Source organism: Cheilinus undulatus, linkage group 14 (genome assembly GCF_018320785.1).
Source record: "Cheilinus undulatus linkage group 14, ASM1832078v1, whole genome shotgun sequence".
Taxonomy (NCBI): Eukaryota; Metazoa; Chordata; class Actinopteri; order Labriformes; family Labridae; genus Cheilinus; species Cheilinus undulatus.
The window spans coordinates 41,089,386-41,115,048 of NC_054878.1; the positions used below are offsets into that span (position 1 = coordinate 41,089,386).

A 25,663-nucleotide genomic window follows, 5' to 3' on the forward strand; every position below is an offset into this window, starting at 1 on the left:
TCAAATTTATTCAGCACAAAATCTAATCATAAAAAGTTCAGACCAAACTGAGAAGAACAAAACGTCAGTTTTCTTCAACTTCAAAATACAGAAAAGTGACAAATTCAAAACAGGAAAAGTGGACATTTTTACAGAATCCTATAAAATGTTAATTTTGAATTTTAGAAAAAAAAAGTAGGCCACTTTATGTTTCTTTTGTCCAATCATTACTACTACTGCTCACAACGCTATTATACTTGAAGTTCTTTAATATAACGGGCTTTAACGTGCAAACTTTAGCACTGCCATGCTCAACTCAGTTTTTCTCTCCATAAAACACTGAACATTTCAAACAGCTTTACCAACTTAACTGAGAATTTATCAACAAATGAGTCTAATTAAAAGAAGACTATGTAGGAGAACCCTCCATCTTTTATAGAGGAAGAAAGCATGGTGATGAAGACTCCACAACTCTTCTAAAACTACTCAAAGAAAGGAAAAGAAATAAAATTAATTCACTGAAAAAAATGCATAGTTTTACTTTAGTTAAATGCTGTATTGACAGATCTGAAATGGAATTAATCATTTTTGTGATTGTGATTCTTAAGAGCTCACATGCAGAGGCCCCTTTTACACAAATAATATAACAGGCAGCACCTCTCTGAATCATCTAGGCAACAGGAAATCAATGGATCCAGTTACTCACTGCAGGGCTTTGCTGCTCTTTTGAGACTGTCTTCACATCAGAAAACCTGTGGAAGAGAACAATACAAAGTGGTGATAAGTCTATGACATACAGAACAGAAAACCACTTCCCAAATCATGCTTCTTTGTTTTAGATGAGGACATAGTGACATGGTCTATTTAACAACAGGAGTAGCAATGTCTTCTACTACAAAATCAACATATTTTACTTTTAAAGAAGTCATGATCTCTTAATCTACTCAAGAAATAAAGCAACATTTTTGAAACTTTCTGAATACCATGTTTTTAAATCCAAGTACTTACATTTGAGAACTCACCTATACTGTATATAAAGATTATTACTCAAGAGCACCTTGTAATTCTTAAAAATAGTTTGAAAGTTTTTATTTTCATCAAATGTTCCCTGTGCGTCCTCAAAACATTTTAGCAGTACATAGTCTGCAGTCTACTCTACTTCAGTCATCCTCCTTTATGTTAAAATATCACCAAACTGAAGAAATGGCTCCAACCTCACTGACCTGCTCAAAAAATAAGACGCTAAAATCATGCCGTGGAACGATATCGAACTTAGTATCTGCAGTGTTTCATGACAGCAAGACAGGTACTTAGGCTTGGTATCTGCACTGATTGCCAATACTGGTATCAGTATCTGGACACACATACAATCTGTTATTTTATTTGTAGATAAACTAGTAAAAAACACCATAAATTTATAAAACTATACCTGTTTCAGAAGCCAAGTGTGTAGGAGGGGAGTGAAAATATCAAAACTTGCATGCAAATTTCTGCACATATTTCAGCAATTAGGCTAGCTACACTCAAGACAATTTTCAAATCTTAACCATTTTTTTAAAAATACAGTTAGACCACAGGCAAGAAGGGCAGTTTCAGTTGATCTCTTACATTATAATCCTGCAAACACACACTGTAGACCAATGGTTCTCAACTGGTCTAGCCACAGGACCAACAACCAGATCCTTAATGAGAAATCTGAAGCCAAATTTCTGATACTTTTGCCAATCATTCTTCCAGAAAATGAAAAATAGTGCGGTTTGGACCCCAGATGGTAAAAATGTGACAGAAAAAGAGACTGAAGAAAATAAGAAATATAAATCAGCCCAGAAAATATAAACTATCATGAAGTTTCTAGCAATTGTATTACAAGAGATTTCCAACAGAGTCTGGAAAAAATACCGCGTAAAATCCCCCAAAACTTCCAAGGATGACGCCTTAAAAATGGTGTAAGATGTAGAGTGAAATTTCCTTATAACCTGGAGATGACTTCTAAAAGTGTTTGGGAACAGGCAGACATTTCGGAAACACCATAGTTCCAAGAGAAATTTTCTTAGATTTACAGAAGTCCTTGAAAAGAGTACCAAAATTCTGTTGGAAAATGTCCAAAGATAACTCCCCAAAGTTTTGAAACGCCCCAAAACCTTTTTGGGGAAATTATTACGTAAGGTCTCCATAAAAATCCTTAAAGTTTTGGGGTAAATTCTCAATTAAAAACTCCTGAATAATTCAGAGAAATTATCTGTTAAGCATTTAAGAATATCCTTTCTGCTGTCAAAAAAACAAAACAAAACACTATGACTTTTTTTCCAACAGCAAACAATTTGCAACCCACTGAAAACAGGAGTGTGTTGCAACCCACCAGTTGAAAACCACTGCTACGGATGATGTAGGCATCTGGGAGACTAGACACCTGCTGTTTGTAGCAACAAGGTCTAAGTTTCCCTTAAGCCGCGTGTACACTGTGCAATTTAACTGCAATTCAGCCACGAATTTAGAGTTGTACGACTCACTCTGAAGTTGGGCCGACTTTCAGTCGGACTGGGTGTGGTTTGTCGTGCCGTGTACAGGGGGGTACGATAGCCGACTATGACCTTACGACCTGCTCCCGACCAGTTGGGAGGATTTCTGGCATGTTTGATATTTTGGACGTACGACTCTAGACACTTCACAGTGAGAGCAGAAACGCAAGCAGAATCAACAACTTTGGAGGATTGTTTTCCTTTTTAAACAGTCAGACAATGTCCTAAACTACCATGACAACTAGAATGACTTTCTAATGCCCCTCCACCCCCGCTATGATAAAGTAAATAAACGAGCGGGAAATATTCCTACCCTTGGACCTGGAGCTGACACAGACATAGTGCTGTTTGCATGTGTGGGACAGAGAGAGGTAGTGGGAAAGAGAGAGAGAGAGCAAGAACGAGACAGAGAGAGAAAGTGGGAGAGATAGAGGTGGGAGAGAGAGAGAATATGACTGGAAACACTTCACCCTCAGACCCTGAGACTTTTTAGAGAGGAAACTCCGCAGGTTTCTGTCACAGTCCCAACTTCAGTCGCACAGTGTGAGCACTCAGGTCATATACGATTGTCGGATCGTACAGCGTGAGCACACAACTCGTGCGCGATGGTCGTGCATCGTAAATGATTCAGTCGCACAGTATGAGATGACATTTTGTCACAACTGTCGTATGGTCAGCTTGAAATCCCACAGTTTATACCCGGCTTAAGGCACACTACTCCTTATGTCTATGGAAAGCCTCGATTATATGGACAAATGATTGGTCACAACAAGCCTTGAATCATGTCATGCTCGCGATTGTTTGTGGGGACAACTGGGCCTAGAATTGTCTCATGTGTAGTCAGCCTTAGAAAGAGTGCAGGAGTTAGCCTGCAATGTTTTAAAAAAAAAAAAAAAAAAAAAAAAAAAAAAAAAAACAACGATCCAATATTGGGTTTTTATCTCTGCCATGGTATTACAACTTGGTGTGGAAAATTGTGTAATTTTTACGAGTATCATATCAAAGCCTAAGATGTCAATATGACAACCCTTTTGATAAATCTCTTCAGCAAATATTCTTACATTGTCTTGATCCAGACCCAATGTTGAGTGGCATCGTCTCTGATTTATCAGTACTCTCGACAGAAAGTTTCAACTTTCCATCAGAGGCTTCATCGTCTTGGACGGACTCATCCTTGCTGTCAGGGCCATAAGAGGTAGCTTTACAGAGGCTCTGTTCCTGGAACCTGAAATGATGAATGAAGATTGACAACATCAGCTAAAGCAGAGGTCAGGGGTATTTTTAGCACTTCAGCCATTGAGCGACGTGGATGTGGAAATTCAGATACTTTCTGAAGTTCGCTACTATATTTGACTCATTGCAGCTACTTATTTCCCACTAGAGTACATACAGTAAGTCTACATACATATTTAGAGACTAGCAGTCACTCAGTGCTACCAAGCAGACCATTTACACATTTGCAGTCTACATCCTGTCCATGCGTAGTTAAATCTTTGAGGAGGTGCATGTCAGGCACATTTAGATTCAGGCTAATGTGAACCTACGATGTCTGCTATAGCAAAGATTCAGCACAGCTGTGTAAGTCAGACTTTATGGTATCTAAGATCTGTAAAGCGGAACAGTGATTCAAAAGGATAACTCAGTGAAGTATAATTTATTATATCCTTGACTTGGATTTGTCCACCCCCTCCCCCTTATAATTACTGAACAATAACACAACTGAATAAAATGTGTAAATGTAAAATTACTTAAATAGTTTAATGGTGACAGAGTGTTTTATATTCAAACAAACACATTGTGAAATGATTTTCTTACTTAAACTTTGAAACAAAACAAGAAATAAATACAAAGTAACAAGAACATACCTCAAACCAAGCATCATGTCTATATAGCTGGCATGCCCGGCATCCACCAGCTTCTTGGCAACATGGACACCATCAACCAGGATGTCCACCTTCCAGTGTGTGTTTGACACAAACTCTCTAAAGAAGATCTGGAGGTTCCTCTGGTACAAGCACTCCTGGAAGAATACTGCTGCTTCATCAGTCCACTCTTCTTTCACTTTAACTGGTTTCACCCCTCTCAGGATGCAGGGGTATGTCATCTTCGGGGGGTTTGTCATCTCCTCTGGAAGCATCTTCAGCTTGGATAAGTCCTCATATGGCATGTATTCACAGTGGCCGTAATCAACCAAGTTTAGAACCACGGTAGTGTCAATGTTCATTATTTCAGCCCTGCACCATTTTTTCTTGGAGTCTGATTTTATCAAGCAGCAATTCCTAGGAACAAGGTGGTCTTCAGGAAGCAGAGACATCTGCTCAGGGAGTTCATCCAACATCATTGACAATTTGTTCATGGTAAGGAGCAAGTCTTCAAGAACAATGCAAAACTCGAAGGGAGTTGTCACTGCAGCAGCAAATCCAGAGTATGCGTTGTCTATATCAACAGAGGCAAAGACAAGTTGCTTGAGAGGACTTGAGCCTGGGTCGAAATGCACATTTTCTCCTTCTGTCTCATTTCTGGTTTCAGTAGGTGTCTGAACTGCCTCATCTTGCTGCAGCAAGGTTGGATGAACAAGGAGCAGCCCATTCATTACAATCTCAACCATCCAAAGTTTGTCAACCTCTGAATAACTGACAAACACCAGCTTGATTTCTTTTCCTGTTAATTGTTTGAGGGTTTCACGCCACAATGTGTTGGCACACTCTCCTTCAGGACAGTTTACTTTGCACAAAACAGCAAATTTTGGGTAAAGTTTCAGGTCACGACATATTTTTCGGATTGAGACATTTGGGATTTCTTCTGTTATCCCACGATCCACAAGGAAGACCTGGCATTTCCTTAGTCCAACTTGCTGAACAATAGCCCTCTGCCATTGGCTGTCCTTGTCCACTTGAACTAAGCACCTGAAGTTTTTCCTGAGATCCTCTTCAGCCACAAACTGGCACTTGTACAGGTCGTGAGCTATTTGGCTTTCCAGGGCAGCAAGCTGTTCACAAGTCTTATTCAGTCTGATGTAAAAACTGCCATTACTCAGAACTGACAGGACTGTGGCGTTTTCTGTGACTTTAGCTTTAATTTTACAGGCTTTGTCTGCATCTGCCCTTTCACTGTATGCTTTGGCAGAGGACTTCAAAGCAGTAACCTTGACAAATGTCTTAGTCTTGCTTCTGGCTGGTCGTCTTTGGCGCCTGCAGATTGCCACCTTCACTTTAGGTGATGATGTGCCAATTGGTGTATATGGGGTAGAGGTTTCCTCCATCCTTTTGCATTTAGCTGCGTCATTCTGTGATACAGCTTTTGTCAAATTGTTCTGTTCACAGGATCTCACACACTCTACTATTTCAGGTAAATTCTCAGTTTCCGCTTCTACTGCCTTTTCAGTTTCAACACAACTTAAAACAGCAGCTTCAGGTTCAGCTGGAAGACCAAGCGCTCCTTCAAGAATCTCAACCTTGACTATCCACTGAGCTCCACATTGAAGGACGAACTCAACCAAGAGAGGTTTTTCCATGACAGCTTGAGTGAAAGCCTCTTCATTTTTGTACATGTTTGTTTCCATTAAGGAGCATGGTATGCCAAATCTTGGCTGAGAGATATATTCCATTGGTATGGTGAAGATATTTTTCTTCACAATGACTGCTGAGTTTCCATAGTCCACAAACTCAACTTTGAGACTGGTGCTTCCTTCATAGCCTTTCACAGAAGCACGATACAGAGCACCGTCTTCCTCATACTCAGCCAAAACAATATCATTGATTCTCACTGATGCGGCAGTCTTCAAGGAATCTCTAAGGACACCTGAGTTTAGATCTTCAGCCATTTTTAAGATTGCTGGTTCATCTTCCGAAAGTTGAAGAAAAAAACTGTTGACGGAGTCGATGTGGGACACAAAACACTTCGCCTTCAAGCCAGCACTCACTTTCATGTCAAGTAAGACCAAGAGCTGAGGAGTCTCTGTTTCTTCTAGTAAGTGTAGATCTTCTGGCTTTCTGGTCGTCTCAAAGTACTCTTGTTGCTCTTTCCCTTGCAAGGTTTTCTGAGGGTTTACAGTAACACTACTCTTAGTATTTCCCCCGTCTTCTTGCTTGACTTCTGTGTTTGTGTGCCATTTTTTCCTCTGCGCATCCTTTGCATTTACTGTCTTTTTTGGGCTAGCGCACCTAACTTGAGTGCCTCTGTTGGCATTAGACTTGGGAGAATATGAAGATTGCTTCCCCAGCTGAATCTTGCTCTTTGAAGGAGATTTTGCCTTGTTTGTTGAGAGATATTTTTGATATCTCTTAACACTGTTCATGTCAAAAGTGATGCCTGTGTTTGGTTTTGGTGAAAGACTGATAATGAGCTCATTAACCTTCTTGTTGATGTTCACATCTCCATCAAACAGTTCAACTTCAAATGAACCATCCCCGCTCTTTCCAGTGATGACAGCTCTTACTTGGTTGTTGAGGATAGCTTCATCAAGCCATTCCTTGACATCTGCACAGACCTCTTTCTTGGGCACTGAAGCAAGGCTACATCTCACAGCCTGCATAGGGGTGTACAACAACTCAACAGAGTCTCCAGGGATGAACATGACATGAGCTTTTTCTAGTATGTTTGTGTTTCCATAATCCACAAAAAACACATCAAGATGCAGGGTTGACTGAACAGGATTAATCAGGCCCCTGTACCATTTGCCATCAAAGTACTTTGCCAGGCACAGCTTACTCACAACATCTCTTGTGGTGGATTTTAACATTTTCTCACTCGCCTCTGAGATTTTGCTTTCAAGCTGTTCAATATTTTCGGTGTTTCTCTCAAGGTGACAGAAAACCTCACAATGACTGCTCACATGAGTGATGAAGACTTGTTCTTCCTTTCCTGGAGTCAGATCAAATGACGAGTAGGTAAAAGACTCAGGGAACACTACTGACAGCTGCTTCGCTGAGACAGTCGCTTCTCTCGCCAGGCCCTGCTCCAGGAGCACTTGTGCTATGCTTTGTTTAGTTTGGGGATTGTAGAGGTCAATGACATTGAACAGCCCTTTGTTTTTGACAGTCAACTGTGAGACAACTGTACATCTGAGGGAATTGTTGCTGTTTAGGACAAAATCTTTCATTGTGTTTAGCACCTCAGGACTCCAAACCTCTTCTTTCCTGTGACCAACAGGTTTGATCACATTGTAGAGGCTGCATCTGAAAGCTAGTCCTTCCAAATTTGCAAAATCTGGCATTATAGCTTGTAGGTTGTGGCTCTTGGTTATTTTAGTGGAGCCATGGTCAACTAACATCACTTTGACAAAAAGATTTTGTTTTCCTTCAGATTTTTCTATGATAACGGCCCTGTAACCTGTTCCATCTTTATGTGACTTAGCAATACAACATGCATCTTCTGATTGGAGGGGAGCTCTATGAGCTGAGTAATATTGTTTAACTTTATCCATTAGTTCCTCCAAATCTTGAACCTTATCAAGAGGCTGGCACCAGAACTCTGATGGAGAAGTGATATAGGTGCACCGCACAGCAAAATCATAACCTGGTTTGATGTTTAATGCTTTAAAATGTGCAGGGGTTTGGACCTTGTCAGTTTCCTCCTTGCACACTTTCTCTTCATCTTCGCAGTCATCCCACTGCTCGCTACGTTCATTGATGTCTGATGTCATACCATTTTCTGGCCAACTTGATTTCTCTTTGTCCTTTGGCTCCACAGGCTCTATAGAAATGTTATTCCAGTATTCAGCTTGATTTGAGGAGATCAGAAGCTCAGTGATACTCTGATTTTTTTCATGCCCCATCTCTTGAAGATCCACGACAAGTTTGTTTTTCCTCACCTGGACGACATGAACAAGCATAGCTTTGTTTGACACAGCTGTTTTGAAAAAGGCAGACGTAGTGCTGGTCCATACTTCTTCCAACGGAACAACATTGACAAGTGAACAACAGAAGGCAAATGCAGATTTGTTGACAAATTTCTCAGGTATCTTCTTGATCAACTTATGTGGCACTTTATCAATGTTGCCAAAGTCAATGAAAAGAACTTCCGCTCCATGCTCGAGTGTGTCTGTCACAACACCTCTATAGAAATGCATGTCGTCCTCAAACAATGCGCAGCACATTGTCCCCAGCTCAGGATTCAACAGTACATCTTCATCCAGTTTCACTTGACTGAAGTGATCTGACATTTTCTCCATCATTTCCTCAAACTCATCATTGCGTTTTTGTGTTCTGATCCAGAAGCTGTGTGGATTGTGGACATACTCAACATAGCCCACAAAAACAGAACCTACGTGCAGCTCTTCTTCTTCCAGTGTTTTATCCAGTTTCTTGCCAATGATTGTCTCACAGTTTAAAAAGTTACTCTGCGGTGATGACTCTTTTGTTTCAAAAGCTGACCCAGCATCCATTTGAGGAATCTCTTTGATGAGCTCTGGCCTGTTTACATGATTTTCTTCTAGACCAGTTACTGTGATTGAGTACAGATGCTTTTCTTCATCAAAACTTCTGATTTCCACATCCAGCACCTTTCCAAGAAGGCCTGCCTGAAGGAAACCAAGCTGTTGAGTTTTCAGCACATCATCCTGGTCGCTTAGGCATGAAAGTGAGCATGGTAATGCCATGATGGGTGCTGAATAGATATCTGGTGGCAACTTGTGGACGTTTTCGATTTTAACAGTTTCAAAGAATCCGTAGTCAATGAACAAAACTCTAACTTGAGAGTTGACTGGGAGATACTGCACAAAGCCTCTGTACCATTTCCCATCTTTTCCTTTTGCAGAGCACAGCAAGCCCAGGCTTTCTGAAGTCTTCTGATGCTGTTTGGATGTGTATTCACAAACTTCAGACAGCTTTCTTGACATCTCCCAAAGCTCTGTTTCCTTACTGGTCATCTGACAGTAAAACAGCCCTGGGTTCACAGCAGCAGTCACACGCACTTTAGCTTTTGTTCCAGAAGGCAATTTAGGTCCACATAACGACAGAATTTGTTCGTGTCCTCGCAAACCACAGGGTTTAAAGCTAAATTCCTGTCCTCTTGGTTTCTCAATGAGTAAATCAGGAACTGGCTCAGTGTTATGTTTGAGTGGCACTTCAGTGAGCATCTCAACCAACAAGAGGAAAGTTTCTGTGTCAACATGTCTCCCAAGTCCATGTCTGACCAGGTCTGTGTTGATGTCAGGGGCTTCCAACAGTTGCACTTTATGGGGAAGGAGGGCTTGAATGTAACCTGCAACACTTCGTCCAATGAGGTTTGCAAGGTACTCCTCAACTACAGAACAAGAGCAACTTTGAAGGAGAAGTACATTTGCAAGAAAGCCACACACTATCTTGGGAGGAAGGATGAATAAGTCGCTTGAACAGGGAGATATGCGGTTGATATCTACACTCAAGACATTGCCATGATCTATTAGAAACACATCAAACAGGCCCTCTTTTCGATTCTGAACTCTCCCTCTGTACCACCGGGCTGAAGCCAAATCTTCTACAAGGCAGAACTCGCCAATGTCCACTGCAGATTTAGTCTTTGGTACGCTTTGTATTTCTCCTTGTAAGATGTTATAGTCAAGCTCACATATGGTAAGGTACTGTCCCTGAAAGTGTATCAGGGTAGCTTCAGGGTTCCAGTCCAAGTGAGTTAACTTGAGGTCCACTGGCCAAAGGGCAAATGGTGCCACTTTACCAGAATTTTGAGACCTGCAAGTTAAAAAAACACACATATCAGTACCCTTTAAAAGCTTGAAAAATCTGGCAAGTTGAAGAATTTATCTATCTAAACATTCAGAGCTATCTAAGAACGCTATCTAAAAGTAATTGTTCAAGTACAATGAAACCCAGTCTTTGTCAAAATAATTATCATTCAGTGTCTTTCAAAAATAAAAATCAGTAGAAAAGCACAACATTGGATTTATGACATTATCTGAAATGCTGATATTTACGAAATTATTTTAGTGGATACCAATATTGAATGTAGTTTAGACCTAAATCTTAAGCCCTTAAAACACACAACTTAAAGTTTGAGGATGAACACATTAAAAAATTCAGACTCAAAACACACTTTAAAGCATAAGGAATGATGATGAATTGAGAAAAAGACCTCAGCTTAAGTGGGTCTTTTGATCCAACCTAAAATTCCATGAACATATTTGTTCATACAGTCAATATTTACAAATGATAATGGCAGATTGTTGTCAGTCAAATATCAGCTGTAAATATTGGCACAAATTGATATCTGCTGATACTGATAATTCACTTTTCAAGCTAATATCTGCCCATAACTGATATTATACCAGTAATAAATTGCATCCTTAAAAATAAGATGCAGTGCCTTGTGGAAACACATTCCACTGGATCTGATTTTCTTTTTCTGTTACTAGAGTTGAGTAGGACAAGAATTTCTGTTAGTTTTGATAAATAAGCTGCAAAGTGTAAAATATGGAATATAAGCAACATTTTACTGTAAGACTCTGTATTGCAATGCTCACATCTGACAGCAACCAGTTGAATTTAAAATAATGTTTATTTTATTTGGACCCTTCTGTGGTACTGTAGTGACATGCAAGATGCAAAAATCCAGCCTGTGGAGGGGAATCTCCCTGTACAGTGCCGTGAAAAAGTATTTGCCCTCTTTCTGATTCCTGATTTTTTTGCATATTTATCACACTTAGATGTTTTGGATCATCAAAACAATTATAATATCTCACAAAGACAACCAAAGTAAAAACAAAATGCAGTTTCTAAATGATGACTTTACTTATTAATGGGAAAAAAAATCCAAACCTATCCGGCCCTACAACAAAAAGTAATTGCCCCCTGAACCTTTTAACTGGTTGTGCCACCCTTGGCAGCAATAACTGATATCAAGCATTTGTGATAACTGGTGACGAGTCTTTCGCATCGCTGTGGAGGAATTTTGGCCCACTCTTCTTCGCAGAAGAAGAGGTCTGTGTTAAGGTTTAAGGATTTTGATACTTATTAAGTTGTTATACATGAGAACAAACTGCTACAGCATAAACATGACCCAAATTAATTTTCTATATAAAATTACTGCCACACCACATCACTCCAATGATGTACTGATGCTATTCGATTACTGTACTGATGCTATTCAATTACTGTGCTTGTTTACTTGCAGGCAGTGGAGAAGAGTATAGACCAGTGATACACAAGGTGTGGCTCTTTTGTGTCTTAATTTGAAGTATTATTCCCCCAGGAAAATTAAAAAATAAATTAACTATTGCAAGTCACTTTAATCAATATGTTTCCGACACTTATACAGTAGGCTTAATTTGTCAAAGTTGATTGTCAACCTATATTTTTCTGTATATTTCCTTTGCCCTTATTTGCAGTTTTTGCCCCTTTTTTCAAATTTTTGCCACTTTAAATCAATTAACACTGCATTTAGCCCATTTTGTCACTTCTTTTGTCTCACTTTTCATCCATTTTTGCCACTTGTATCCTGCTTTTTGCAATTTTTTGCCCCTTCTTATGCCACTTTTCACCCATTTAAGCTGCCTTTTGCCATTAAATGACACGTTTTCCCATTTTGCCACTCTCTGCTCATTTTCCCCCATCTTTTTGGCTGATTTTTGCCTTTATTATATTATTTTTCCCCATTTTTTGACACGTTTTAGCTGCTCATAGACCATTTTTGCCACCTGTAACTCATTTTTGTCCCTTTTCTCCCATTTTTACCACTTTTTCCACCTTGAACCTATTTTTTTAATTGCCACTTCGATTGTGGCTCTTGCAAATGTATTTCTCAACAATTTGGCTCATTGGTTGAGATGGGTTGACTAGCACTGGTATAGACAGAGCATTTGACTAGGATTGTAGGCCTGTATTGATATAAATAAAAATATATAACTAATTTCACTGGCTAGTAATTCTGTTGCCAGCTTTTAATCTGCCTTCAATCCTTTTAGCTGGTTAACTTTGCCCATCTCTAATGCTAACTATCCAAAAGTTAAGATGTAAACTTCAAAACCAATCACTGAATCACAAATAGGAATTTTAAAACAAAAATGCCTTACTACAACACATTATAATTTGAGAAAGGACACACCACCACGTTATTCACATTGTGTTTTTTTACTTACTTTTGATGCTCAGAACCCACTGACTGCATGGCAGCAGCATCAATACTGGTCACATCCTAAGCAGAACCTTAAAAAAAGCAATACAGTCACCATGTTTTAATGTGAAATATCAACAAGAGGTTATTTTTCACAGCATTTATCCTGAATACCCTTGACTAAGGAATCCTTAAAACGTACATAGTTCAGATATTTCAATCCTATCATTTGCTTTCAGTCAATTTCATGTCTACTATTTTTTTCGGGGTGGGGCACATTAACTATAAGCCATAACCGTCAAAATTAAAAGAAATAAAGACTTTATCTGTCACCCTGTGAAGTGAATCTATAACAATATTTGTTTCACTTTTTTCATTTAACTACTGAAACAGATTTACTTTTCCACAATATGCTAATTTATTGAGATGCACTTGTAATTGAGTGCAACATGTGGCGCTAAAATTGAGAAAATGTTCTAGTGTTCCATACACCAAAATCAGCAGAGACCAGGAGACACACTGTGAACATTTAAACTTGTTCAACATAAAGGCAGTGTAACCTTGACTTATGTCTCTTTTCAGCCCATTTTAGCGGCAGTATAATTAGCAAAGCCAGATCATGGCTATATGAAACTATACAGTGAATTATGCTAACATCTCAATATGCTAAAGCTAGTTCAAGACTTAATGATCATGCTCCATGACCGTTAGCCTATCGTTAAATTACCAACATATTCAGGCTTCCACTGTGGTATCACCAATTCGTTTCGACATCTTTCTAAGTCAATATAACACTTTCCTCTGTGCCTTACGTTTTATACTGCCTCCAGTAATGGCTGTAAAGCAAAACAAAAGTAGCGCCAACATTGCTAATAGCATTGAACAAACATTATACTACCGCTAAATTCATATCGGTCACCTTTCATGGCCGTTAACCTGCCGTTTGGTGGCCCTTTACTGTCAGTCTGCCATTAACTGCTACCACCGATACGTTTTTGACATCTTTCAGACCACAGTACTACAGTTAACCATTTCCTACCTTTTGGACCGCATCGTGTATCCCACCTGCCTGGTTAACATCGCCTAGTGTATCTGTTCAAGGAGTGACCGTGCTGACCGCCGACCTCTTGTCAAACGCGTCTGTGGTTGTGATAAAGAGAGGGGGACCCGGGGAGCCTTCCTGTTGTTTTTTATTTCCGTGGTAAAACGTATCCGCCAGATGTATCGGAAATAATGGAGACAGAAATTCGAGAGCACAGTTCTAACAGCTTTTGTAACTACAACTGACGCAGGAAGATGCTAATTAACACGGTTACAAGTTAATCCAGAACACCAGGATGCTGCAACGTGTTTTCGCACAGACTTCCCGCTCCTTCCCTACAAATAAAAGGTTCGAGAATTTCCTGGTTCAGTGTTATCGGTTGAAACCATTATCAATATATGTAGTAAATTAGAAAAAACATTACTGCCGTAGCATTTAAAACCTGTTTCTCCTCAACAATAGGCTAATATCTAGACTTTCTCATAAAGGCTAGCTACAGAAATTAACTTAGCATGGCTTCTGCATTGTTGAGTTGAACCCACCTGTTACATGTATTTCAGGCCAGCTGCATTTTAACACCATCACTGTTGTGAAATTGCTTGAGAAGGCATTCACTGATTTGTATTATCTTAACAGAAAAATCAAGAAAGTCTAATCAAAGGTGTTTTGTTCGGTGCTGTGTTAAACAGGAGAGCAACTACATTTTTTGGTCTGGTAACCTGTTGAGAAATTTCTTGAAATATCCATTAGATAATTAGACTAGAGATGTGGGAGTGTGGGAGTTTAAAATATTGAAAAAAAATGATAAATTACGGTGGAAAGTGGGAAAGTGTTAGTTGTGCTCACAACAGCTCACTTTCAATAAACTAGAAAAAGAGCCCACAGTTCAAAAGCCTGCATCTCTGACGGTATGGGGTTGCATTAGTGCCTATGGCAAGGGCAGCTTAAACATCTGAGGGAAGGACTTACATATATCAATGTTAAACCACATTGCACATCCATCACACCAGCATGGCTTCACAGTAGGAGAGTCTGAACTGAACTGGCCTGCCTGAGGTCCAGACTTTTCACCAACAGAAAACATTTGGTGCATTATACAGAGAAAAAAATCCTGCAAAGAAGACCCAGAACTGTTGTGGAGCTAAAATCCTACATTAGACAAGAATGGGGCAACATTCCTCTCCCAAAACTCCTGCAACTGATCTCCTCATTTCCCAGATGTTTGATGACTGTTGTTAAAAGAATGGGAGATGCTACACAATGGTAAATACGGCTCTGTCCCAACTTTTTTGAGCTGTGCTGTTGTCATAAAATTCAAAATGAGCTTCATGAAATGGTGAAATGTCTTAGATTCAACCTCTAACAAGTTGTCTATGCTCTTTTATGAATAAAATATGGGTTTAGATTTGTAAACCACTGCATTATGTTTTCATTTATATTTGCACAGCACCCCAACTTTTTTGGAACTGGGGTTAGAAATAAACCAGTAAGCTGTATTTTCTATTATCATTGTTTATTATCTGATTAATTTCAGCAACACAGCCAGTCAGATTATTTGACAACAGACAGTAGATCCATCTGCAAAGGAATAAGAATAACATTCACTTTTTTCCTATTTTTCTAAGCATTTAATGAAGGAAGCCATGAATTGAGTAACCAAAATATAATCAGATTATTTATTCCTTCTGAAAACAATTTTATTTTCAAAGTGAGACAAAATGTGTTATTTTTTTCCTTGAATGTAGTAACTTTTAAGTTTTTAGTGTGCTTAAAAGGCCCATATACTTGCAATAACAGATTTTAAATGCATGTACAGGATATTTTGACATTAATTGTGCTGTTTTTTGTGTATATACTTTTCTACAAAGGGCCAGCTGACTGTGGGAGGCAGGATGGACGGATGGACAGATGGAAGAGGGTTTTTCTGTTAATCATTAATAACCTGGATTAGCTCCACGTCTTCTGTAAATATGATGAATGCATCCACAGCTTCATTAGCTCTGCCCTCACACAGCACACACTTATTATTAGTCAGAAAGGCTCCTTTAGTAAGACAGGCTTACCAGTAGTGTATAGATTTTATCATTTACTTTCTTATTCATCTTTAGGTCAGAATTTCAGACATGGTGATCTTTTTTATCTTCTTCTGGATATATGTGAAGACAAGACTGACCAAAAGTCACGCACACTTTTAAGGACCAAATGAGCTGTAGTGGATTTTTGTCTTCACCACAGACTGACTCTGGATTTCTTTTCTGCTTTTTCATCTTTGGTTTATTATTTTACCAGCATTAGGTTCATGTGACCATGCCGATGAAACGCAGCTGCAGTGAGAGTTCAACCAGGGATGGAGTGTTTCTTATTCACTCTTTGACCAAGTCTTTGTGCAGCTCACCTGAGAAAACACGCACAAACTTTAACAAACAGACACATTTCCATCAGGAGGACGACTCTGGGATTAAATCAGGTAAAGAACCAACCTTTTTAGACACATGTATTATTACTGTTGTGAGTTGCTAGTTCATCTTCATACTCATCTTGCATCCTCTATCTTTTCCTTTTTGTTTTTTAGAATAACACATGAGATACAGAACCCTAAAACCTATTTTTTTTTTAGATGATTTCATATCTTCTCTGGTAGTAACCTGCAGTTACACAGACTGAACACATGATAGTGCTACAATAACAACAAAGCTCTTCTTTTATTGGCCCTCACTTTAAAATAAGTAAGATTATGCACACAAATAAAGAAAGATACAGTGCTTATTCTAAATTTTTGAGCTTTTAGATACCGCAGACTTACAGCACAGTTAACAGGGACCAAAAAGAGCACTTTTGAGGTGCTGGTAGCCAGGTGGTCATCTGTCCCTCCCATGCACAGAGGCTGCTGTCCCCAAAAGGGGCAGCTTGAATCATATCTGGCTTTTGGCTCCTTTCCTGCATGCCTATCCAACTAAATACAGGCATAAAAGCCAAAAATGGATCTAAGCAAATAACACTTTAATTGAAAAAGGGCATGTTTCAAAAGCCAAATGTAAAACTTTTCCACAATTAACAGTTGGCCTTCGCAGCACAATTAATCTAACTGCAATCATGATGTCAGGTTGTGCAATTACATAATTGCATAAAAGGCTGCAACTATTTTTTAAATTAAGTTGTACTTAAAAGGTTTCAGAAATGCCTGCAGAAAGGCCCTTAGGTTTACAACAGTGTCAATATTGCAATTTTTAGAAGTACCTTTATTTTTAAAAAGGAAAAAACTTGTTAACATAAGTCATTTTGAACACAGTACTGCAAAAAACATTGTTTAATGTGTATATAACCAAAAGATATTGAGTTTTTCATCACTGAATATCAATATTTAAATGTTTTTGTCTGTTTGTAAAACAAATAGACTGTCTTGATAAGAGAAACAGATTAACTCCAGAACAGATCAGACTTTGTGTTCTTTACAATTAAAGAAAAACATGTTTATATATCTGCATTAAATGAGTCCAGAAATATTGGCATATTAGTCATTGGCAACAACTGGACACTAATTATATTTCGTAAATAGAATAACAACTTTATTTATAGCACATTTCCAAAAACAAGAGAATACAAAGAGCTTAGACTGTCAAAGAAAAACAAGAAGAGCGCAACAAAACAGACATGACCCTTGGAGGCAAAGCCAGAGTCCTCCCTTGCAACTCTTGAACACACGCTTGGAACAGGCTAGTGAGTGTGCGTGATTACGTCATAGGAAGGGTCACGCCCATATACACAGTGGCAGCAGAAATCAAAATGGGAGGGGTACTAACAACAACTTTCACAAGTTTTCCCCAACACTGTCTTATAAGTTATCACATCATCATATAATCATAATATATATAACAATATGACTGTTTAATCATATTGATTATATGATATAATCATAGAATATAATATATAATATAATCATATTATAGGGCGCTAGTTTTACCTGTCCAGCTTTACTTTGATGACATGAAATAATGATGACAACATATTCATGGTGGAAACAGGACATATAACAGTGTATTAAGTGCAAGGGGACCTGGCTTCCTCCTGATATTATGCTATTTGTTTATTTTTTAAGAAGAAAAACAATGTGCACTGCATTGTGGGTAATTCCTGCTCGCGGAGTATACACATGTGCATCCTTGGAAATTCTCTGCTTGAAGGACTCAGTCCTTGGAAAAATTTTGAGGATCCTCAAGATTGGAACAGTCCTCCAACGGCAGTCGATGACGTAGTATCCTTCAAGAACGGCTGTTGGAGGATCCTTCCTTGGCTTTGAGAAACAGCTACAGCGAAGGCAAAGTTAATAGGAAGTTACACCTTGAGGGGAAACAATTATAAGTTGTACTGGGGAAACTAGTCATTTTGGAAAAAAAAAAAATTCCTTCTGGTTTTGACCTTTTACTGTTTTTTTTTTACATTGAGTTTTGTCCAATTTGGTGAATTTATGCCTTTATTTGAATAGCTCTTAAAGATTACTGAATAAATTATTTTAAACGTAAATAACTTGTATATATATAGACTGCTTTTTGAGCGCCACTTAAATGATAAAGTTTGCATAAATACATAACATAAACATAAACCAGAGAATGGGGGCCTTAAAAGTGGAGAATATCAGACTATAATTTGCCTGGTATTCTCCTCAAAAGCAGATCATGAGATCCATTTGCTGTCTTTATGACAGTGTTATTTAAAGACCAATATATCTGTGTAAACCATACTGAGAAATTTGACTATTTCAGTTAAGCTAAGCCTTGGTGCCACTTTATTCTGCAGTTTTTATGTATCTGAATGTTTTCTGTTCAGTAAGAAATGGAGCAGCTTTGCGCTACTTCATGTTTTCCTCTTATTCCTAATCGAGTATAAAATACTGAGTTGACTTTTTGAGTTAAGGTATGTACATGAAGTTTAAAGAGCTTTATGTGTTATGCTCATGTTTTTCCTCAGAGGCAGAGGACAGTAATGAGACACCGTCCTCTGAGGAAGACCAGGACCTGGTAGACTTTAACCCTGAGCTGACTGCCAAAGAGAACATCTCGTCCTCTAGGAAGACCATCAGTCAGATCATCAAGGACAAAAAGAAACAGACACAGCTCACCCTGCAGTGGTGAGACTCTCTGACCTTTAATCTCAACTGAATATTAATCCTACATCCTGAAAATGTTTCATTATTTATAGTAGTTGTCTTGTGTAAAGGTACAATATTTGACCCAGAGACATAGATTAAATAAATAAATTTGCCTAATGGTGAAAAAGACTCAAGTACCTCACATTTGTAAATGTATTACGGTTCTTGCATTGCTGCAAGATGTTTTACTGTAGCAGGAAAGCTAGTGGGCAGTTTGAGTCATTAAGAGAGAAAAATTAGGGTAACAATTGCCCAATGGTAATTTTCTTATGTACAGAGACTGTTATTCTCAAAGTAAGTGACCAGAGTTTATATATGGCCCATGGCTCCTTTGCCACATGTCACTCCTCTACCTCTCTGTCGACTGTCCTGTCTGGGAAAAAGGCATTAAAGGTAACATATTTTACCATTTAAGAAAAGTTTATATGGGTTTCAGAGGTCCCCAACACATGTGAAGTTTGTTACTGAAAAAACACTCCAGTATTGGATTTTTGAATGTTTCTGTGAGGGCCAACCGAACCTGGGAGCAGTGCTAATTCCCCACATGACATCACGAGGGGAAAATCTGAGAACAGCTTGTTTTGGTATACATTTTCTGAAAGGTGGAGAAAGATAGGGGCAGAGGTAGGTTTTTCTGGTATTTGAGGGGACTATAGACAGGCCAGGGGCACATATCTTTGTTAGAAAAGCCTGAAAAAGTGATTTTTGCATTATGGGTCCCCTTTAAAACCTCAAAATAAACATTATAAATAAATATGAGAAAGACAAGCTGCTGTGTGTCAATTCTGGATGTCTTTTGAATGCAAAGAAACCAACAAAGTGAAGGATTTTTCCAATAGTTTCTCTTTTTTCTTTTCATTTATTTGACAGATTTTGGCAGCTTTTTCAGTATTTGTCATGGTGTTAGTAATCTAGAGATTTATGTCAAAGTCGCTACTTTCTTATTCAGGCATATTGCATGTAATTTTCCTGTAAAATATCAAAAGTACAGTTTGAAGAAGAATTCGCTGTTTGCATTTACCACTTTCCCTGAACAGCTCTACCATTTTTTAATGAGTTATTTTCCTTGACTCAACAGGCTGGAGGAGAATTATATCGTGTGTGAAGGAGTTTGCCTCCCTCGGTGTATCCTCTACGCTCACTATCTGGACTTTTGCAGGAAGGAGAAACTAGAGCCGGCCTGTGCTGCCACATTTGGAAAGGTGTGTTTGTGACTCTTTTCTACTAGATATAGGATTAGGTAAATATACAATTCCCTTGGTTTTTGTTCTTTTGGAACAAATGCAGTTTAGCACCTTGTATCTTGCTGCTGTGCTCTGGACCAGTGCTCCCCGAAGTGTTGGCTGAAACCCTCTGGTGGGCCCTAAAGTTACTGCAGGGGGCACAAAAGGTCAATTACAATACATACAAACCATAGCCTTAATGTAAAATTGAAACTGTGTTTAGAATTTCATTAAATGCTTCATTATATGTGGATATCCTTTAAGTACCAGAACTAACAATACATAGCCAGAAGATTTAATCACATATTATTTATTTTGTCTAATGCACAGGACCAGTGTCAAGTTCTTTCACAATCATAAGAATTTATAACTGCCTTTGCAGAGATTATAGAATTTAAGTGACTTTGCTGATGCCTGTTCCAAAAAATAACATTGCTGAGACTCTTGTACTCACTGAATCTGCAAATGCTTTTCTTATAATGTTATTGTCTCTGAAAAGTAAGCATTGGCAATGAAATTGCATGCACCAGATGGATTTCAGGTTTCAGACTGGATGTGCCATAATTAAGTTTAGGAAAGGTTGCCTGAAGGCAGGGATGTCAAACTCAGTCACTGCAGGGGCCAGATTCGTAATTTGGGTCTAACCTTAGGGCCTAACAGGGTCAACATTTAACTATGAACAAACTATAAACTGTCAACCTCATTTTCACCGTCATGGGGAAAATGTTTAAAGGGTCAAAACATTACGTTCAGTCAGGTCAAGTCAAAACAATGTTTTTAAAAGGCATATATATGAGATAGAAATTTGCATTTGCAATTTTTCACAATCAAAACAAGAAATAGAAATAAAAATCATGAGTTTTAATGGTCAAAATGTGTGATAAAAGTCAAAATTCTGAGTTTCAAATGTCATCAAATAGGATAAAATTCAAAATCATGAGTTTTAAAGGTCCAAATATGACACAAAAAGTCAAAACCATAATTTAAGTCATAATTGTAAGATGCAAAAATATTAAATGAAAATAAAGAAAATATTTAAGTTATTTAAGTTCCTGACTTTTTTATGAAATTATTTCTACTCTTTTCTAAATTTTTGGATGATTCAAGGATAAATTAAATCATCAAAGTTTAGTTTAAATATTTATACCTGGGGAAATCTGCAGACCCAATACTGGTGGGCCAGTTATAATAAAATATGATATGATCTGGTGGGCCAGATATAACTGTACCATGGGCCGTGAGTTTGACACCTCTGCTCTAGGGTGATCCTTAGTGGACAAATGTGATGCATGATGTGTCTGTACCATGGACTAAAGCTGTTGTCTTGAAGCGAGCAGCTTTGGTTAAAATCTGGCCTGTGTCTGCTTTTCCACGTCATTCTCTCTTCTCTCTCTCTTCTCAGTTTTTTAACTCAACTGTCCTATCTAACTAAGAGCATAAAAGCACCAAAATCAATTTTTCAAGCATGGCCTTTCCAGTGGAGAAAATATGATTAAGTGTATTTATGGGATTTTTTCAAGAGGAAAACATGATGATGTGTCCTCTAAGATTTGAAAAATGTGATACATGCTCCCTTTTTAAAGGTGAAAACATGATTAGGAACCTTAAAAGTCATCCTTCAGTGGAGAAAACTTTGTCCAGTGCCACAAATAGGTGCTTGTTAGTGGAGAAAAGCTATGGTGGAGCACTAACAATGATTTTTTTCTACATTTTTCCTCAACAGACGATTCGACAAAAGTTTCCTCTTCTGACAACAAGAAGACTCGGCACCAGAGGACACTCCAAGTAAGCACACTCTTATTTATCATCTTAAACTCTTGGATTTTAAATGTCTGCTGAAATTTTTCATTTCGCTTAGAGCTTAAAAATATTAATTGACATGTTTGTCTTCCAATCATTTTCATTTTTGATCACTATTGAATGCTGTCATCTTAAAATCAAACAGATATCACTACTATGGAATTGGCATCAAGGAGAGCAGCGCGTACTATCACTCTGTGTATTCTGGAAAAGGTTTAACAAGGTAAACAACACATTTTTATGTATAGATTGAATGTTTGAGCCATTTTGCACTCCTTTGGAAAGTGTTGACTATCACTGATACCACCCATGTTTCTGATTGTTCTCAGATTTTCAGGGAGCAAGCTCAAGAATGAGGTTAGTGAAATCTTTAAATCCCTCTAAACTTTGCATTTCTTTCTCTCTATGTTTGTATTTTAATGTCTACTTTTTGTTTGACTCTGTTTTATTTTCAGTGTTCTGTTTGGTTCACTCTTGTGAACACTATATTTAATTTATTCGAATCAATCCAACCAGAAAAACTGAATAGAGGTCATTTGAAAAAGTTATATAAAACACAGATCAATGAATCCTAGGTCATCGATCAAAAAATGAAAAAAAAAAAAAAAACAAAAAACTAAAATCTAATGCAGCTTTCTCCAACACCTTTAATTTACATTAAGAAAGATTTAAAGAGATGGCTGCTTTATTTTTCAGGGGGGTTTCACCAGGAAATACTCTCTGAGCTCTAAAACTGGGACTCTACTGCCAGACTTCCCCAGCGCTCAGCATCTCCTGCTGGAGGGAAACATCTCCAGAGAAAAGGTAGGCAATAATTTAGAGTTTAGTTTGCCTCACTAGAGTAAATTATATTCTGCATTCATATAAAATATGAAGAAAGGACTTTCTGCTCTTTCATTCCAATAACTTAACTATATCCATCATGATTTTGCCATTGTGCATGCAGTTTATACGTTTAAGAATACTTTATTACTACTACTACTACTTTACTAGTTTCAGTATAATTCCGTTTTTCTTCTTTGCCTTATCACAGGTAGACACTCTGATCATGATGTATAAAACACACTGTCAATGCATACTGGACAACGCCATCAACGTCAACTTTGAGGAGGTAATAAATGCTCTCTGGTTAAGGCATTTTAATTTGCTCTTTCATCAAAACGGGCAAGAAAATTCTGGTGCAGTTTTCTCACTTTTTAAATATTTCTTCCAGATCCAGAATTTTCTGTTGCATTTCTGGCAGGGGATGCCCGACCACTTGCTGCCACTGCTGGAGAACCCTGTGATAGTCGACATCTTCTGTGTCTGTGACTCCATTCTTTATAAGGTGAATAAGACATTCTGGTAACACATTTTCCTTTCTAGAGAATTACAGAGGAAGTTTGCACATCCAAACATGTCCCAAATTCAAATTTCTATACTGCAAGTTCAGGTTTTGTGATAAGTAAAGCAAGAAAGTAGAAAGTGTAGATATCAATAATACTGTTGATTATTTATACCAGTGGTTCCCAACCATTTTCCAGGTTGGGAACCAATGATTTATACAACAGAGAAACGTAACGCCGGAAAAGTTGAAATCCTCTGATTCGGTCATGAGGAACTATCTGAATTAGCATCTAAATTGTAAACTGTTGTACTAACATCTCTCTTATTTTCAAGGTTTTAACAGATGTTCTGATTCCTGCTACAATGCAAGAGATGCCTGAAAGGTTTGTCATCCCAATTTCTCCTTATCTTTTATATCAAATTAATTCAAATGTTCATGATGCACAAACAAAACCTTGGCAAGGACGATGTTAGAGTCTTTATCTGATGGTTAGATATGCATGCTGCTGGTTCTACAGAGAGCAAAACCCAAAAGACCATGCAAACCACTTTCAACTACTGGAAAAAGCTTCAGCTCCCCCATTTTCAAGGGGGAAATACCATTTTTGTTTTTCACCAACCACTATGGCTAGTAGTTGTCCAAAAACACTAGCCACTCTGAAAGCTCTCTAAGCCACAATTTTCTTGTTGAAAATAAAGTTATATATGATTAAGATTGACTGCAGCATGCTTAAATTTATTTGAACTAGATATGTTGTCCTTTGAAATGTAATTGAACTCTGCACTTCAAACTTTAAAAGCATTTTCTTTATGCACTCTGGAGAAAAACACAAATTGACCAATAAAGTTTGTGGGCTAATAGAAGGTTGGCACAGATCTAGCACTCTGCATTTATTCAGGAGGTAAAAATACCCCCTTTAAGTGCAAAACAGCCTCTTTGCAATAAGCACCTATCACTGCAACAGTGTTCACAAACATTGGTGCCTCCAGCCGGTTAGAATGAAGCACAGGATGTGTCACCAATAAATGCAACACGCCAAAGCGGCTTGTCGGAGTCACCACGCCACCTGCCGCAGCTGAAATCCACCAGCATTTGGCTGGATGGCAGGTGTTAATGTCAATCCCTGGATACAGTGCCTTTAATTTGTCAAATATACAAAGTCAGAGTGAGCAAAGCTGCAAAGCAAACACTGCTGAAATAATTTCTAATTGTCAAGATTTCAAATCTATTTGGAAGTGAATTCAAGAGATTGGCTGTAACTTTTTTAAAGATGTATTTTTGGGCTTTTTATGTCTTTATTAATAGAAGAGGATAGTGGACCCAGAAACAGGGATGCAAGAGTGGGCTAGAACATGTGGTTTAGGAGCCACAGGCTGGACCGGAATCCAGGCAGCCTGCATGCATGGGGCTTCCCATAGCTTGGGGTTTAGTTGAAAAAGAAAAACCATGTCATATTATTTACAAAGATAGAAGTGCAAAAGGTACATGAATCAAATTAATCAAGTGCAATAACCAAGAATGCTCCCTTTATGATTTAAGCCATTTCAGGCATTTCAGTGCAACTTTTGCCATTAAACCCTGTTATTAAAATGCATGTATTAGATGCTGAATGGAAAGCTGTTGGAAAGAAAGTACTCTGCATGTCTTTGAGCAGTATGAAGCTGAATCAGGGCAAGAAAGTATTATTGAGACATTCTTGGTCTCTTTGAAGCATAAAAGTTTTTAGCCCAGTTTTCTCCAAAGGCAAGAATTTCTGAACTTTATCCATAATGATGAAAAAAGACAATAGCAGAAAATCTTCTCATTTTTTGGTTGATTTATTGGTAGTTGAATGAGCTGTATAGATTGTACTGTTCATCAGTTTGTTGGCAGATATTCGCAACTTTGCCAAACATTGGGAGCACTGGCTAACCTCCTCCTTAGAGAACCTCCCAGAATGCCTTGCAGCCAAGAAACTCCCTATTGCACGCCACTTTGTGTCCTCCCTGAAGAGACAGACCTCATTCTTACACCTGGCACAGGTACAGGATTTACACAAAAAAATTGTAAAATATAAAGATCAAATGACCTTATATTCAAATCTCTAGAAATAAGCTTTTTAATCACTCAAAATTTTCTCCAGATAGCCCGTCCAGCGTTGTTCGACCAGGCTGTGGTGACCGGCATGGTGTCAGACATCGATAACGTGGATCTCAGCAGCATCAGTTCTCAGCCCCTGCTCAGTACAAACTCTACAGGAGACCAGGACCCAGATATCTACTCTGAGTGTAACACAGAACATTTCTTTAATAAAACTTAGTAAGATTAGTAAGATCCAACTCTTACAGATGCATTTAGTGATGTTTTATTACATAACTATTCATGTAATAAAGACAAGAATCTGATTCTGATCCTGATGAAAATCTTTTGTTTTTTTTTCCAGATGACTCTATTAGCGTCTTCCAGGAGCTGAAGGAGCTGCTGCGGAAGAACGCCACAGTAGAGTCCTTCATCGAGTGGTTGGACTCTGTGGTCGAGCATAAAGTCATCAAGGTAACAGCTGTTCAACCAGCCCTGTGCACATGTCCTGACATGCTATAT

The 25,663-nt window shown here is 38.3% G+C and overlaps 2 protein-coding genes across 4 annotated transcripts in view; one reads left to right on the forward strand and one right to left on the reverse strand.

Moving 5' to 3' along the window:
• On the reverse strand, window positions 1–14,207 carry tdrd15 (tudor domain containing 15). Of its 3 annotated transcripts, XM_041805835.1 has the most exons (6): window positions 13,585–13,683; window positions 12,571–12,637; window positions 4,364–10,168; window positions 3,560–3,723; window positions 686–731; window positions 1–461 (listed from the first exon to the last, which is right to left on the reverse strand). In XM_041805835.1, the coding sequence occupies exons 2-5, from the start codon at window positions 12,597–12,599 to the stop codon at window positions 718–720; spliced, it is 6,012 nt and encodes a 2,003-aa protein (XP_041661769.1). In that variant the 5' UTR covers window positions 12,600–12,637; window positions 13,585–13,683; the 3' UTR covers window positions 1–461; window positions 686–717. The 3 variants fall into 3 exon arrangements, with proteins under 3 accessions (XP_041661769.1, XP_041661768.1, XP_041661767.1); XM_041805834.1 differs by lacking the exon at window positions 13,585–13,683 and adding an exon at window positions 14,130–14,207 and having other exon boundaries at window positions 1–731; XM_041805833.1 differs by having other exon boundaries at window positions 1–731.
• The window catches only part of rfx6 (regulatory factor X, 6), a 21,072-nt gene continuing 9,263 nt past the window's right edge, over window positions 13,855–25,663 (forward strand). Inside the window, exons 1-15 of the mRNA XM_041805836.1 lie at window positions 13,855–13,935; window positions 15,456–15,551; window positions 15,877–16,054; window positions 18,553–18,712; window positions 19,812–19,935; window positions 21,680–21,741; window positions 21,902–21,979; window positions 22,086–22,113; window positions 22,453–22,560; window positions 22,790–22,867; window positions 22,970–23,083; window positions 23,416–23,465; window positions 24,945–25,104; window positions 25,206–25,350; window positions 25,506–25,615. Coding sequence (XP_041661770.1) covers window positions 15,895–16,054; window positions 18,553–18,712; window positions 19,812–19,935; window positions 21,680–21,741; window positions 21,902–21,979; window positions 22,086–22,113; window positions 22,453–22,560; window positions 22,790–22,867; window positions 22,970–23,083; window positions 23,416–23,465; window positions 24,945–25,104; window positions 25,206–25,350; window positions 25,506–25,615 — 1,377 coding nt within the window. The 5' untranslated portion in view covers window positions 13,855–13,935; window positions 15,456–15,551; window positions 15,877–15,894. The remainder of the gene's footprint in view (window positions 13,936–15,455; window positions 15,552–15,876; window positions 16,055–18,552; window positions 18,713–19,811; window positions 19,936–21,679; window positions 21,742–21,901; window positions 21,980–22,085; window positions 22,114–22,452; window positions 22,561–22,789; window positions 22,868–22,969; window positions 23,084–23,415; window positions 23,466–24,944; window positions 25,105–25,205; window positions 25,351–25,505; window positions 25,616–25,663) is intronic.

What these genes read in the sequence shown, in the direction of transcription:
- tdrd15 (XM_041805834.1), bottom strand. Translation starts at nt 12,599, where the DNA reads ATGCAGTCAGTGGGTTCTGAGCATCAAAA. An exon ending in GTGGGTTCTGAGCATCAAAA is followed by an intron (nt 10,169 to 12,570) that starts GTAAGTAAAAAA and finishes TTTAACTTGCAG; the next exon opens with GTCTCAAAATTCTGGTAAAG. An exon ending in GACATGATGCTTGGTTTGAG is followed by an intron (nt 3,724 to 4,363) that starts GTATGTTCTTGT and finishes TCATCATTTCAG; the next exon opens with GTTCCAGGAACAGAGCCTCT.